The sequence below is a fragment of the Tympanuchus pallidicinctus genome, unplaced genomic scaffold (assembly GCF_026119805.1).
Source record: "Tympanuchus pallidicinctus isolate F22 unplaced genomic scaffold, pur_lepc_1.0 scaffold7, whole genome shotgun sequence".
Taxonomy (NCBI): Eukaryota; Metazoa; Chordata; class Aves; order Galliformes; family Phasianidae; genus Tympanuchus; species Tympanuchus pallidicinctus.
In genome coordinates this window covers 14791936-14808654 of record NW_026294791.1, presented here as the reverse complement: position 1 = coordinate 14808654, position 16719 = coordinate 14791936, and the positions used below count along the sequence as shown (strand labels likewise).

The 16719-nt window shown below is 41.0% G+C and overlaps 1 protein-coding gene across 5 annotated transcripts in view; it reads right to left on the bottom strand.

Annotated features, from left to right (window-relative positions):
* Positions 1-2442: 2442 nt before the first annotated feature.
* The window catches only part of LRRC8D (leucine rich repeat containing 8 VRAC subunit D), a 46091-nt gene continuing 31814 nt past the window's right edge, over positions 2443-16719 (bottom strand). For 4 of the 5 annotated variants that reach the window (XM_052666595.1, XM_052666597.1, XM_052666596.1 and 1 more), the window contains one exon: positions 2443-7650. In XM_052666595.1, coding sequence (XP_052522555.1) covers positions 5078-7648 — 2571 coding nt within the window. In that variant the 5' untranslated portion in view covers positions 7649-7650 and the 3' untranslated portion in view covers positions 2443-5077. Of the gene's footprint in view, positions 7651-15556; positions 15853-16719 lie in introns of those variants that run through there. The other variant, XM_052666598.1, reaches the window with a different exon arrangement.

The window sequence follows — 16719 nt, the reverse complement described above, 5'->3', positions numbered from 1 at the left end:
CTGGAAGGCTTCCGGCAAGACTATGGCGTTAATTTAGAAGATGGCATTCTTCCCAAACAGTCATTATTAAACCAGCAACCCAATGTTACCTCCAGCATCAAGGGGCAACGTGATGTTGGAGGCAAGACAGAACAAAGGTTCTGGCTCCAGCAATTGTAAGAGAGCTTTAGGGGCTGTTCTCTTCAGGGCAAGGAAATGCAGCCTGGCTCCAGTGCCTGTGGTTTTACTGACCCCAACCTCAGCTGCATTGTGTGGAAATGCACTGCTGCAGAGCTGCCACTTCTGCCCGGCTGAATTGCAGGAGCTATTTTCAGCATCTCTGCCAGATGCAACATCTCCCATGACTTTTATCGTGGAATGGGTGCTTGTTTGTAATCAGCCTGGAAAATCTGTTTCTGAGCTTAATTCCAGAGCTTTGTCTTTGTTGAGCTACAGAAACAACTTTACTCACTGATACAGCTTTCCCGCCCTCTAACAGCATGGGAAATTATTTGCTGTCCTGGGAAATTGGTCACAGCATAAGCCCTCAGGGTTTTGCAACATCAGTGCTTGATGCCACTGGTTTAAGTGCTGAACACACTGTACAAGCACAAGTGGCCAGCCTGAACTGGGAACATTTCTGCTAAAATAACCCATCATTCAGGGAACCTGAATGTAAGCTGATCAGCGGTCCAGGTGGCAATTTTAACAACTCACAGCAGTGGACAAGAGGTTAAAGCCGATGTTAAAAACACAACATTTTTTCTCAATTCTTTTGTGACCGGTAACATTAAAGACCATCTTAACATGTTCCTAACAAAAACAAAATAAAAACAAAAACAAACTTGCTTGAGAAATGTTTAATTTAAAGGCCCTCACAAAATTTACATCTGAAAAAAGAGAGCACCCAGGCTGCGAAGGGCACTGCTGCCAACCTTTGCCTTGCAGTGAGGCTCAGTGGCCATTACAGCATTGCACCATGGTTGCACATGGCCTTACTGTCATTTGGGAATGCAATGTCTCACACTACACCTGTAACAAAACTGAGGCTAACACATCTTCAGAGCTCTTTTCCAAGGAATCTCAAACTTCAGGCCTCCTGAGCTGCTTGGCAATCAACACATGCAGGCAGAAGTCTGTCTTGGTCTGCACTTCTGTAAACACATTTCTTATCTTTTGATTTGGCCCAAACAGCACATAAGCAGTTGCTGTCTGGCTCATGTTCCAGCTGTGCTGCATTAACTGGGAAGAGGATTACTGGAATCACCATCACTAACCTGTTGCTAAGTCTTGGCAAATGTTTGGCAGGAATGAGTTAGGGAACAGTATTTCTGCATAAAGCAGGGTGACAGTCTTCAAGATATCCTGAGATTTCTTACCTCCGAGATTTTGTCTGAATCAATTGTTCTGGAATCACACAAGCCCCAGTGAGCCACCCTCAGCTCACTGCTGCTGTGCACTATGGGCTCTGCCATTCGCACTAGAACACCTCAGCAAATTCAAGGCTTTTATCCTCATCCTTAGCACCCTCACAGGTTCACATTCCACACACCTGACAGAAGCCTCATTTTTGCATGATCACAAGCTACAGATTTACTCAGTATTGCCAGGTTCCTGCACACAGCTTACTGTCCTGAGAATGAGGGAGATGTGAAATCTAAAATTGTTCCTGCAAGGAGTCAGGATGACAGCCAACATCACTGCTGTAGCAGCACCTAATTCATCTGACCTGACTTTAAGAACAACAGCTCAATCATTGCCTTCACATGAATGTAACACCTTTACATTCTGTGTACATGGAATGACATTAGAAAGAACAGCTATTTCCCTAAGATTTGTATTAAAACACAGTCCATTCACTAACACTGAAGAGGGGAGAATGGATCCCCTATGACCAGACCTGAACAATAGCGTAGCAAATGGGGAAGCCCAGATGAGAGGGAGCAGCTCAAGACTGCAAAGCCATCTATCTAGCAGCAGAGAGCCTTTGCTTAGTACAACATCTTCCAGCCTGCTCAAAATGCAGTATCTCAGTTTGTGCCACAGGATGCACATGCTCCAAAAGGACAACTTACTGGAAAACTGAAGGATCTTCTCAGAATTGTGTTGCAGAGGTGGAAACAAACAGAACAGGCATCTCCTATTTCCTCTTATCTAAAGGAACACAAACATTTTTCTTCCAGAGTCACAGGTACTGTGCAAACTGTGCAAAAATATGCTAGTCAAGTAAAAATGGTGGTACCTCATTTAAGTTATGTGTTAAGTAATGAAGAAACAATCCCACCCTTCTTGACATAATGTGTTGTAGTTAGAAGTGATACCTACAGAACTTACTAGGAGCTTCTTACATCTTCTCCTTAAATTTAGAGGCACCAGAGAGCAAGTTCAACATAAGACACTTGAAATCGGAGACTTCACTATGCAAGCATGTTTTCCCCCCAGAAATAATAGATTAGAAGAAGATATGAACATCTTATTTATTAAATCAAATAGAAATGCAAAATATGTTTCACATGCCTTACATGGAAAAAAGATGAACTTCCAAGACCTTAAAGCAAGAGTGTGTCAGTTGACAGGCAGGAAATGGGAACATTATAAACAGTCACAGAGAGAGGAAGGACTGGGGAAGGAGGCGACCTGGGGAAGATGGGCAGTTCTTCCCCACGCTGAGAAAGTTCTCCTAAAAACAGGAATGGAGGTTATGATGAGTAAGCATCACAAGCCTGAAGTTAAAACACAATTATTTGGAGGAAGTTGCCTAAATGAGTACAACTGGCTAATAACTAGTCATACAGGGATCTAATTTATTCATACTGTACTCATATTAAGTGAACATGGGCTTATTTTTGAACAACAGTAGGGACACTAGGAGCATCAGAAACATCCAAAAAAGCTTTTTAAAAAAGCAGGGTCAGCCCATGGCTGCATTCTGTGAGACACTGCTATTAAATTAAGGGGAAAAAAAATTGAAAAATGTAGAAATAGTTCTAAACGTTTTAATTATTTTGCCATCTTCCAACTGTTCCTCCCTCCTATACACAATTTCTTGGAAACTGAAATGACAGTCAACAGTAAATACAATGCACACACCAACATTATATCCCACAGTTTTTCTAAGAGTTATTAGTCCAGCCATTTTAAAGTGATCTATGTGCAAAAAATTAACACGTGAAAGAGTTTCTTAAAAGCACAACAAAAAATCCGCCGCAGCCTTAACAACTCCTAGTCGAAAAAAAATAATCTGAAGTTAGCACAAACATTTCCCAGTGCAGAAGAGATCAGTAACCGCAAGTGTTGTGCCAAATCTGTGCCTTGGTGCTGCAGAACTGTCAGCATCACAAGCTTACCAGCAGCTGGCAAGGAGAAAATAGACCGCACCTCAAAAGAAGTGGGAAAACCACCGTTCACTAACCAGTCTCCTGGGACACATAAACATATGGCATAGGTATGTATTATGAGACTGCTACCTACAGCTGAGAACAGTCATCCTAGCATGACTGATAGTAAATGATTAACAATAAAATGTGCAAGAATCATAAGAGTAGTATTTAAATTATTTCTGACTGCTCAATGCCCCTAGGCCTAAACTATGCCCTCATTAAGAGTGGTGTAAGTCAGGGCAGCTCTGGTAAAGCTGCAGTAAAAATTGCTGTGCATGAGGATTTGTGTGTGAGAAGAACAGTCCCTTGAACATCAGACTAGTTCAGTCCTGACCGCACTACAATAGGGAATTGTGTTTAAACCATGAGTAATCATGTAATCATCTCCCAGCATAGTACTTCTTTTCTGCAGACATGGAATGTAAATGGCCAGGATTTACAACTGATGATTTTGCAGATTTAATGGATTGTATTTCTTTCATGGTTCTGGCAATGTAATCTCAGTTTAAAAAACAAAAAACAACAACACAAAAAACAAACAAACAAACAAAAAACCCAACAAAAACCAACATCACCAAAATCAACCAAACAAAAAAATCCCACACTCACCGCTGTCTGCTTTTTTTCTTTATTTGATGACTCATCTGGCACACATTTAGGGTTCTCTAACAGTGCATAAATGTTCAAAAATATCAAATTACTAGGGCTGGGGTAAGGGTATCCTACAGTTAAAGTCTATGTGTGGAAGATACGCTACAATAGGTGATAAAGCTAAATCACGTTTGGGTAATTCTAAGTCTCTGTCATTAGTCTGGAAAATAGAGCAGACAACCCTGTTCCTGGGCAAGGGCTGTGAAACAAAATAATCACTGACTCTTGTAAAACGTCTTGAGTTTCCCAGACGGAAACTCTGAAGAGAAGCAAAACACCAGCAATAAAGTCACCTGCTGTTTAATGACTCTCAGAAGTTATCGTGCAGAACAGTCAAACATCAAAACTATCCCCAACGCGGAAGGCCAGTGGCACTACTCTCCCTTTTACCACTCCCTGCTACTCAGGACAAAGGAGCCTTACGAAAGCTGGGGTAGAAGAGCCGTGGAACAGGACAGGTCCTCGCAGCTCTGAAGGAGTCACACTAAGTCACAGACAAATCTCATCCAAAACCATGAGGCCTTCAGAATGAAGAATGAGGGCAAACATATTAGGCCCCATGCAAACCACATACCTTAGTGCAGGAAAATGGTGGCTTCGTTTGCTGAGAGTAGCTAAACACTAACAACACACCAACGTGTGTTTCAAGTGCTATTAGAACCGTCCCATATACAATACTTATCTTTGTTTTTCCTCCCACAATGCACTAAAGTAAATCCAGACCTTAAAGAATAACTTGCATAGTAAGAAAAGGTCATCAATTTAATCATTTACTTTAAGCAGGCAAGCAAATTTGTAAACATTCAAAAGCGGCAGCATCCAAGTTACAAACAATTTAAGGAAAAAAGAATTGAGATTATTAAGGTTCTTTTTATCCTCTCAAAAATTTTGGAAATAATCTTTTTAAAACACTGCAAACATTGAACACTCGGTTACACCTCTTATAATCCCACTAGCAGTCTCGCCTTCCAAGGAAATCTGCTTTCTAAAAACGCATGGTCTCACAATAGCCACACTTTTTAGCATTTACTGTTTGGAAGTTAGCTACTTGAGCATTTCACCTCAGCTTAAATCCCATTAGCAAAGGGAATGCTTGTGTCTTGGTTCAATACCTCTTTAACTTCCAAGGGCAAAGTGTCAAAGAGGTGATCTTCCACGACAAGCCCACTTTTCCTGAGAAGCTGACACTGCCCCAACGTGGCTGGCAGACGGTCTAAGCAGTTTCCCTTCAGTTCCAGATGAGTCAGCTGCAACAGTTGACCAACTTTATCTGGGATTGAGGTAATACAGTTTTGTCCCAGACTCAAAGTCCTCAATTTAATGCATTTAAACAACTGTTTTGGCAAAACGTCGACTTTGTTTCCCGTGATGTGAAAATGCTGCAGATTTTGAAGCAAACTTATTTCCACTGGAATCACTGCAATTGAGTTGTAGCTTACATCTAAACATCTAAGTTTCTGTAAACTGAACACTGCGGCTGGTAAGGATTCGAGTTTGTTATTGGAGAGGTAAAGAGACTCTAAGTTCTTTACGTGGGTAATGGAGGAAGGAATGTTGACTATTTTATTGTGCCACAGCTTTAAACAAGTCAATCTTTTTAAGTGCTGGAAACTGATGATTTCTTCAATTGTGCGTATGCTATTTGATTTTAAATCCAGTTCCTGTAAGTTAGAGAGGCTGAAGATGGCATGGGGAATTCTCTCCAGTTCACAGTTCTGCAGTTCCAACTCCGCAACATTCATCATCTTCTTAAGGCTATTCAGTACCACAAGCTTAGTGCCGTCATTATGAATGACCAGTTTTGTCAGATGTGGGGCCACATCTGTGATATTGGGGGGGATTTTGGTCAAATTGCTCTTCACATGGAGAATTTTAAGGTGTCTCAACTCTCTGAGAGACTCAAGCCCTATCATTTTATTATTTTCAGAGTTCAAGTTGCCTATCAAGTACAATTCTCGGAGGTTTTTGAGCAAATACACCCACGCAGGAATTTCTGCGACATCTGTGAATTTTACATAAAGGCATCTCAAATGGTCCCGGAGGAAGCTGAAGGCAGTCTGCTCGACCTTTGCAGGGCAGTGGCACAGATGAAGTTCCTGAAGATTTGTCATCTGGGAGATTTTTGCTGGGATTTTCGCTTCAGGAATCAGCTCCAGTTTTAACACATCCAGATCCGTCAGATCAAAGACTGCATCAGGGACCCCCGATAGCATAAAAAGGTGCAATTCTTGCTTATCCTGGGCATTGCGGGAAACGTGCTGCCGCAGCTTTTCAAAAGTCCATTCGTGGTTCAAACTAATTTCACGTAGTTTGTTCTCACTTACCTCTGACAAGAAGACACCAAACCTTTTAGAATAAAGCTGGTCGTACTGATCCACCATATGCAAAAGAAACGCAAAGTCATTTTTGACATCGGGAATATCACTGAAACTACTCTCTTCTCTGACCTTTTCAAAGGAATATTCTTTTAAGGGTATTCGGAACAGCCAGAAGAGCGTGTAGAGACAGATAAAACCATAGACACAAATGAGAGAAATATAGCTGATAAGCAGCTTCTTCAACATGTAAGCCATGTTGTGAGTACATTCAAACTGCGTGTAGCCAATCAGGTGTTCCACTTTCGGGTTGCAGATGTGTTCAAAACTAATGGTGTTGACAAAGTTTGCAGTATAGCAGAGAATAAATATGAACTTAAAAGTCTTGATGATAGTCTGGCCAACGTAGAGTTTGTATATCAGATCGCTGTCCTCCACGTGAGCCCGGAACTTACGGACCTTCTCAAACAGTGCTTTGGCTTGTTCTCCGTCTTTTTTATCTAAAATAGTGACACTGGGAACTTCAATCATTGGCTTGTCAGCTGAAAATTTGAAGCCAGACTTTGTTATCATGGGGGTGCTGGCACTTGGGCTTCCTTCATCACTGCTAGTGGAAACATACTTGGGCAGGGACTGGGCACCAGTTAACCTCTGTTTGTTCTCCTCAGAGTCCTCACATGCTGTTTCAGACAGTGCTTTTGTAGTCCAAGGGGATTCAAAGCACTTCCCTAATATGGACACAAAATGCTCAATTTTTGAGCAGGTCTTGGGATACTTGAACCAAAAATTGCTACTGACTATTAAAATAATGGTATGGATGAGAACAAGATAGGGAAAATACTTTGAATACCAAGGAAGAGCCAAATGATAGCACATCTGGTTAATAAATACATATTGCTGAAAATCCAAATTTGTTTTGCGGCCTGAAGAATCCTTCTGCTCCTTCTTCAGCTCCTGACTTGATTCAGTGGGTTGATACTGAGGAGAGGTAGCTCTGCTCAGAGGTACATCAGGTGTTACAGTAGGGGCACTTCCAAAAGAAACCGTTCTTGTTGATGCTTCTTCTCCTTGACCAGTGGTTGTTTCAACAGTGGTAAAGTCAGCCTTCCCTGATGTGCTGGGTTGTGCTTTTGAGTTTATAGTAGACTGCAAAACTGGCAAGCAGACCACCTGGTCTTTGGTCAATTGCATGGTTCCAGCAAAAATGGCAACCATTAACATCACAACCGCTAGATAATCCATAAATACATCCCACCATGGTTTCAGGATACGATAGGTTGGCTGGATGTCATTGAGCGATGCAACTTCTGCAAGGGTAAACATTCCTACAAGAAAACAAAAATGAAACCAGTGAGCAGGTTATTTTACCATTTGAAAAACAATCACGCCATGGACATATAAGCTTCAAAAAATGTAAGTTTTCATTATATTTTGTTGGATATCACACGTTGTCTATCGTTTCACCCAATACGCTTCTCTCAAGGGATATGTACAGAAATGACTCATTATTTTAGCATCAAAACAGAAAGATTATCACGTCACAGTACAAGCACCGAGGCCTGGTATACGCAACTGAAATATCTAAGAGATCTGTAGCTGATATGTATTAGCAACAAACAGAAAAAACTGACTACCTTGTATAAAATCTGATTCTGTATTTTTACTGACTGATTTTTTATTTCAACTGCTTGGGTCCTTGAAGATGTGAAATTCACCATTAACTGTTTTTGTAGTACCTTGTAATTAAAGTAGATAGCACTTGCTAGATGCTTTGCACATTGGTCATGACTCGCACAGCATCTTGTACCATCATGAGCAAGGCCTCTCATTTCTTTCTGTCTAACATATTAACAGTCTATCTCCCACTTATCATAGAATCATAGAATCACCAAGGTTGGAAAAGACCTAAAAGATCACCCAGTCCAACCGTTCACCTATTCCCAATAGCTCCTACTAACCATGTCCCTCAACACAAACACTTCAGCATCCACAATGACTACCAGATGGATTAGTCCCTCACCTTAAGTATCAACCCACAAGAGAATGTCTTGCCATTACTATGTGAAAACCCAGTACAATTTTATTTTAGGATGTTTTTTATGATGTTTTATACTGAGAAAGCTACGATGTAGTTACTGGATCAAATGGTAATGCATACAAATATTGTTTCCCCAATTAATGAATCATAAAACGGCTTGGATTGGAAGGAAACTTAAAGATCATCTAATTGTAACCCCTGCCATAAGCAGGACTGCCACCCACCAGTTCAGGCTGCCCAGGGCCTCATCCAACCTGGTCTTGAGCACCTCCAGGGATGGGGCACCCACAGCTTCTCTGAGCAGCTGTGCCAGTGCCTCACCATCCTCTGAGTAAAAATATTTCCTCTTAATGTCTAATGTAAACCGCTTCTCTTCTACTTAGGGGAAAAACAATGTCCTCAATTTTATGGGGAAAATATGTTTTTTATATCGTTATCACAGTGTGGTGATGGTGAGCACTTGCAGATGCTCAGGAAAAGTCAAAATATTAAGAGGCACTCTGAACAATGGATCCAATACAGTACCTTGTTTTGAGCTTTCCTTAAGCCAACACTGAATTTAGACTATTTTAAGTTTTTATTACCTGTTCTTCAAGCTCACTGACTGGAATATTCCTTGGATTTGATATGAAGCCTTTTCACTGCTAATTTTCACCTCCTTTCATGGGTGCCACACTGGGGTTGGGGTTTCACAACCAGCTGTAGGGATGGCATGGCTGAGTAAGAGGCAAACTTGGAAATCTGAGCCTGTGGTTGACTGCATGAGCTGTGACTCACTGTCCTGTGCCTTCTCCCCTCAAGGCCACTGTGGGCTCCATTTACAACATCAGTGCAAAAACTGTAAGCAGGCAACTCAGTAAGTACTATGCAGATGAAACATCTGATTTTTCACAGTAAAAACTCATCCTCATGACACACAAGGCACCAAACAGACCTTGAGCATCAGCAGAAGACACAGAGATCTAGTTCCAAACTGTGGTTCCTGGAGAGAAGAAGCTTTCAGTTTCTGATACGGAATGTAGGGACATAGTCTCCTTTCAAAATAGCACGTTAGTGCAGTATTAGTAAGAACAAATTTTGACTCAAGCCTGTTACAGTACAATATGCAGAGCTGCACAGCTACACAAAATAAGGAAGACTTCTAACTTAAGCAAAACAATCTTTTCTCCAAAACCCGTTGTCTCCAGTTCTGTAAGCTAGATGATTCTCTAGGATAACATTAGACTCCCCTAGCTCCAAATCCAATATCCCCATTCAGCCACTGAGGTGTTTCTCTCTAGAAAATATTTCTTTGATATAAGCTAATATAACTGTTCTAAGTGCAACTGCTTCTTCCTACCTCCTAAGGAGGAAAAATGCAAATTCTCAAAGCAGAGAAATACTATCTCCCTTTCCACTGCTAAAACAATATTGAGCTCTAAAACTAAAACGACCTTGTTTAGTTTGAAATTATATAAATGTATCACAGAAAGATGCAACTGCAGTGAGAACTGACAATCACAATACAATCTAAGTTAGATGCTAAGTTAAATCAGCAAGAATGACAATTAAGTGCATAAGTCAAACTTTCATTAATCATAAGGCAAAGCTATAATAAAGCTCAGAATGTGATTAACCTGTTGAATTTTTCTAATTTACTCCAGACTATAAAATCTGAAATACAAAGTAAATGTGTTGGGTTTATTTCCTAATAAATATTTCAGCTTAAATACAGAAATTAGAGGAAAAGGAAGCAGCAGATTGGTATGTCACTTTAATGTTTATTTACATCCTACTTCTTCCTGTACTTATTGATAAAACTTCATCTTCTGACCCTGTAATTCACTGGCCCTCCTGTTTTAAGAGCATATTTAAAGTTAAAGCAAATTCAAAGTTAAAACAAACAAATAAAAACAGAATCACAACACATAAACCTCTTGTTTCACTCTCAGGTTCCCAAGACTCTGAACAAGAGCACTTTGTCTCAAGAAACAAGAAGATCCTTGAATTAGCTTTGTCACCACAACTGGTCAAGAATTCTTTAAGAATAAAAAAAAAATAACAAAACAAAACCAACACACTTCTAGTTGTAAAAAAAAAAATAGTGCCCTGTCCAAAATCATTTGCTTCCTTCCCACAGGAAATTTTGGAGAAGAAAAGTTTTCCCATAACTTTGCTTTCTTGCTTTTGATAAAGTCACCACAGAGCTCCACTTATTTCCTCTGTATATTTTACTCTCTTCCTACCAACTATTCCTACTTCCTTTGCTTTTCTACTTTTGCAGAATCCTATGAAGACAGCCAGTTGGGCCTGGACGTGCTGTGAACACAGTATGAACTGCCTCTAGCCAGGAGCAACAAGCACTAGCTGATCCACAGACAAGCTGCAACCACCACCACCATGGCACCATCCGGTCTTTGTGCCTCACACAAGGAACTAAATGAATGTATCCTGCACACACAGACGTGTAGCATCTGCCCTACTTATCCATTTTATACTTTAGGCTAAGCAAATTGCTATGGGAAGAGTTATGTGACTTAAAACTAACCGTATTTCAATCCAAAGGTAGAACTTCAGAGATGGTGTACCACACAATGCTCTGTGTGCATCATTAGCGATAACTGAATAAGGAGAATGCAACAAAGGCAAAGGAGATTTCCAACAACAGAACAAGAGTTTCACAATGCCTTTTAAATGTGTAAAATGTATACATTCAAATGTATGGAAAAATACATTGCTGTTATTTGATAGTTGCATGATTAAGGAGGAGGATGGATTAACACCATTCAAACACACTGAGAAATAAAAGAACAAGAAAACCCACCACCAGTACATCCCCTACACCCCTTCACTCCACTTCTTCACCCCAAATTGCACCTCCACTCCTTCACCACATTATAATTTTGGAATTTGACTGAAACAAAATATATCATCTCTCTGACACAGACTGTAAATAAATTCCCCAACTGGAAATCATCATCTTTATGTAAAATATTGACCAGATTGACAGTAAATGAACAAGTAACAAAACACAGTTCCTCTCAGGCTGCACATGCACACGTTAGGCTTCAGTATGCTGGAGACAGAAATAAAATTCTCACTTCATAGAACTAGTTTCAAATTAGTACCCATTTACAAAAATATGTTGTTTTTTTTTTTAAATCTTCAAAAATTCTGCCCCTCAAAGCTGGTTGTATAACACTCTAACCTACTTTTGGATGCTGCTATTTAAGTGTTTACACTCAATCTTCCTTGTTTATCAGCTCTTTGGAAGTCTAGTGCTATACATCACTCCTACACAGATGGTTTTGTAATCAATGTGGTATTTGAGAAGCAGCATTAGCAGCCATAATTTCCCTAACAATAAACTCTCAAATCATACCTCAGTCTTTGCTTGCTATAAATCACCAGGTCTGTTTAAGGATGACTTTCAAGACAGAAGTCCAACACTGCACTGCTGAGTAGCTCCTAAAAGCACCCAAAGGCCATTAACACAATTAAGTTGGCAATTACCACATGTGAGTTCTGTTTCCACAGAGCACAGAAAATGAACTACTTCCCATTCAGCCTGCTGTGCTATTCCTGAACAAGTCTTCTATGACAGGAGCTGCTTTGACCAGAAGTGCAAACTTAAGTTTTTAGTCACATTTATCCCAAGGCTTCAGGATGCAGGTGAGGGGCTCAGCCTCTTCCAGAATACGACTAGTCAGTTTCTGACCTTGAAAAGCTCAGAGAGATCCTAAGGTGAACGTCCAGCAACACTGAGCTCCTTGCTCACACTTTAGTAGCATCAGAAACCACAAAGGCTCTGAGAGAGAAGCCAGGAAAAGGAAATGAGCAGACAATGAAGAGTGGCCCTCGAGCATCCCTCTGCATAGCCAGCAAAGAGCTTGCCATAACAAGTTGTGAGACAGCTCAGGTCTGACAATCACATACACACTCTTACCATTCTGCAACAAGCCACCGAGCAGGGCAACAGGCAGGAATCTAGGAAAACTGATCAATGGAGGCTGGACCCAGCAGGAACTTATGCTTTTTATATCTGCAAGCAACAGTCCATGAGCACATAGAGCACTGACAGGCAATTTCTTCTCTAATGGAGAACATGAATCGTCTGCAGTATACATTTGTCTATAGAAACCTTAGAGCAGAGTAACAAATGGACCTTGAGGATGATGGCAAAACCACGCCTTAGCATAGCTGCACACACCCGTGCCAAACCTAGCTTGCTGCTAGAAACACCACCGCTTACATGATACCAGGAATTCAGCAAGATGCAAAAGCAAAATAGACATCTGGTAATCCCACCCTCCTTTTACCCAAGACAGATACATCACTAGTGATGGCAACAGTGACAGACAGGCAGGGAATCAAACTTGAAAAAGCATTTTCTCTTTTACCTAAGAACAAGAACAGTGAGCAGATGCTTCCTATCTCAGTTCACAGAATTCCTAACACAAATCCAAGCCAGTAATACCAACAAGACAGCTTAACTCGTGTGCACAAAACTCACGGTTCAATGCAAAGCACTTCTACTCTAAATTGATAGTTTTGACTTAACCCACATGGACATAAAACATAGCAGTTACACAACACAGACCGTAATGGCTGCTTGCACTTCAGTGTTAAATGTTTAATTCCTTTATCCTTCCAAAATCTGCTATCCTCATATCTTGCCAGTGATGTTTCTGCAGTGCTTTCCTGACCACCATCAGAAGTGCAGAAACACAGCAAACATCTGGTGCTTCTACTGGCCAGAGCACTTTGGGAATTTATCAAGATGCAGAAGCAAACTACACCAAAATAAAAGCACATCTGGTGATTCCAGTCCCTACAGACAGCTTTTAGTCCCTAAAAAAGTCATTTCAGGAATTGGGAGAGAAAAAGACAAAAAGTATAATGAAATCTTATTTTTAGCTCAGAAATCTGAAAGACAAAACAAATCAATAAGTTAAGTTTGCTTTTACATATGCATGTCCTTGTGGCTACAAAGATTGTTATATAAAATTGCTTGATGTCAGGTAGAAACAGCACTCTGTGACTCATACAATTCCTCTGAAAAATATTCTTTTCTGGTCTACAGCCACACACACTGCCAGTCTGTCTCATCTTGTTGTGGATTTCACTAGGAACTGGGGCAACTTCAAAAGCTGTAAGAAATTAAACTTGGCACTGAGTTGCTCCTTTGGTGATTTTAAGCCACAGTCTGTGAAGATACAAATCTTAATACAGAAGATATTAGTACCTTTAACTACGTACCCAAAACATACAGAAAGACTAGGAAGGAATGTCTACCAAAGAAAACAAAATGCATCACTGATATTCATGTTGCTGCAGGCTTTAAAAGCCCCTCTTCAGAGAGAAGCAACCCCTCCACTCTAACTCACAACACCTAGGAGTCTAGGTTTACTTCGTTTCCAGACCACATTTCCATCAGAATGTAAGCAGGTTTACTGAGTAACTAACACCAGTTATTCTGAATGAATACTTTCCTTATTTTAGTTCTAATGGATGTGCCAGTGACCTTGCACTAGAACATTTACAGCACCTTCACAGAGATTCAGAGCCAAGAACAGACAAAAAGTTCCTTTAACGAAAGCACAGGGTCCATTGTTGCCTATCTGAGCTGGTTCATCTCTGCAGACAGAAGAGCAAACACAGACTCTCACTGGTTTACATATTAAACAGAACTTTCACATATGATTTGCACACACATGAAATACTGCAGTTGAAGTGCCCACACTGGCACTTTCATTAGCTAGAATTTATGTAGGAGAGAGTCACACTTTAACTGAAAAAACTGAAAGAAAGGCAAATTAAAACACAAAGCTGCACGTAACACCAGTCTCCTACTCATGTATCAGAGTTCCTCTGTTCCTGCCAAGATCTGTACAAAGGTGTGCCAGCTCAGCTGAGAACCAGGGTACGAAAGCACATTTAACAGGACAAAATTCAAACTATGTTCCTAATTAAACATCATGCAGCTTCTTCTCTCCCCTAGGAGAAGTGACTTCCTCACTCAAACCAAGGAGTAGCTGTAAAGCCACATCACAGAAAGTACTCTGGACAAACACTGAGCAGCCTCTCACACCCCTCTCCCCCTGCCCCACCTCCCCCATCCCATCCCACAGGCAGACACCTGACAGCAACAGATAGGCTGCTGCATCCCTACCTGCTCTTTATCAAGCAAATAAATCTTCTGTGCTTCAGGCATATTGGTCAGATGGGTAACAACGGTGATTTCTTGTGTAAGAACTTTAACAAGAGATGAATTGTGACTTATTAATGTCTCCACATTCCTGCCAAGCTTCCAATAGCTGAAACTTCAGTGGTTTCACGCCAGGACAAAATGCCTTCAGCTCCAGCATTTATCCTCCAAGAGATTTAAGATTACTATATTTCTTTTCCCTCCACTAAACTTAAGCTCCTTTCTGTAAGAGGTAAGTTATTTTCTTAAGTCCATTTAGTCCCATAATTGTTTGATTCAGGGTGTGTACTTCACTGTCAGTACTTAAGCATAAAAAAAGGAATTACACTACCACACATCACCTGGAGGCTGTCACTTTGAAATTTTGCTAATGGATTCACATCACCTCCTTTCTTTTTATGCAGGATTTTTTTCAAATCCCATTCAAAACGTTGCATTAAAAACAGAAAGAAATGTTCCAAAGGACTTGTAGACTGCAGCATACCTACAAGCAAGCTTCCAGCTCTGCAAAAGGGTTTAGTAAAGCTCTATTGTGTTGCCTGCTGCCAATCACCAGCACCAACATAGCCATTCAGCCTCCAATTTAAATATTTACTATTGCTAAGTTTATATTATGGTTTGACCCAAATGCTCCAGCTGAAATTGTAACCTCTGCACCGAGGGCTCTCGAGCGGGCAGACAACCCTTGCCCCAGAATTCTTACAATCTAAAACTGATTATTTGTTAAGTGATGACATGTTCAGGGCTGTAAAATTCAAAGCAAGAAAACAAAAACCACCAGCCTTTCAGAAAAAAAGTGAAATAACAGTGTTATTAAAAATAAAGTCAAATTTAGTATTTAATGCACTATCTTTGCAAAGGCTAAACATTGCTACGCTTACAGACAAATCAGTTTATAGTTACCTCTTTTCTCTATACTTAGCCATCCTCCTTTCTACTGTTTGAGGATGATGAAAGAAAAGAATGCAAGAAAAAAGCATTAAATGTACCAACCCTTGAAACCTACCTTTTTCAGTCGCTTCTGCTGTATCAAGGACAATGAAAATTCGAGTACGTACTTCAATTTAACTCCAAATAAACAACATAAAAATACAGAAAGGAGAAATGTGACTCCAGCTAATCTGCAGGTATATCTCACTCCTGCTCCAGGGCGACATCCAGCTACCTGCTCAGCCAGCACAAGTGAAAACACAAAGTACTTGCCTCCTGGAAAAGATGCCCCTCCACAACTCCTGCTTCTTTTCCTGTCCCTAGCACCTTGCCACCATTAATGCAGCCATGACCACACGTGCACAATAACCTTTGCAGCTGCCTTCACAGCCATCCAGTCACACACCATCCCACCGACTGACTCCTACAACAGATGTGTAAGCTGGTTGGCTGACCAAATGGGCAAATCAGGTCACAGATGCAGCTCTTCACTTTCTGCAGGCAATGCTTTCCCCTCACCCCAGGTGCTCGATTCCTGAACTAGTTTTGGCAAGTTACTCATCCTTTATAGCAGCATAACTGCCACTCTCCAGCTGCTCTTGAAATAAAAGGAAAGTAGTCCTCTTGTTGGAGGAAAACACATTAGTCAGGTCTTTGTTGTTGCCACTGTTTCTACACATAGCCAAACCAGGTAACTTTCTCAGTGAGCCCAAAAGGCCCTGAGCAAGCTCGAGTACACAGCAAGGCAATCTCACAATGCAGCATTAGCATCACACTGAGCTGGGAGGAAGGTTCTCCTCTCTTAAATTGTCTTCTAGCCCTTCCATCAGCACGCCAAGATTTTGGAAAGCAGGGCAAAGGCAGAAAGCCTGTGCTTGTGCTAGTACCTTATGGCTGATCTCGGAATCCTGGCTCTGACTGTGCCTCCCATAATGCAAGGACTCTGCAGAGCGGTGCCACCAACCTCTTGCTGGTCTTGTGTCCTGTGCAAGGTGACAACCTGGGACTTGTCCCAAGAAAAACTGCTCTGTAACTTCACTTCCAGCAGTATTTCTAGAATCATGTACCATAGAATCATAGAATATCCCAAGTTGGAAGGCAACCACTAGGTTCATTGAGTCCAACTCCTGGCTTCATCCAAACTTCAAACCTTATCTCTGAGAGCAGTGTCCAAATGCTTCTTGAACTCAAGCAGCTGGTGCCACAACCACTGCCCTGTGGAGCCTGTCCCAGTGCTCA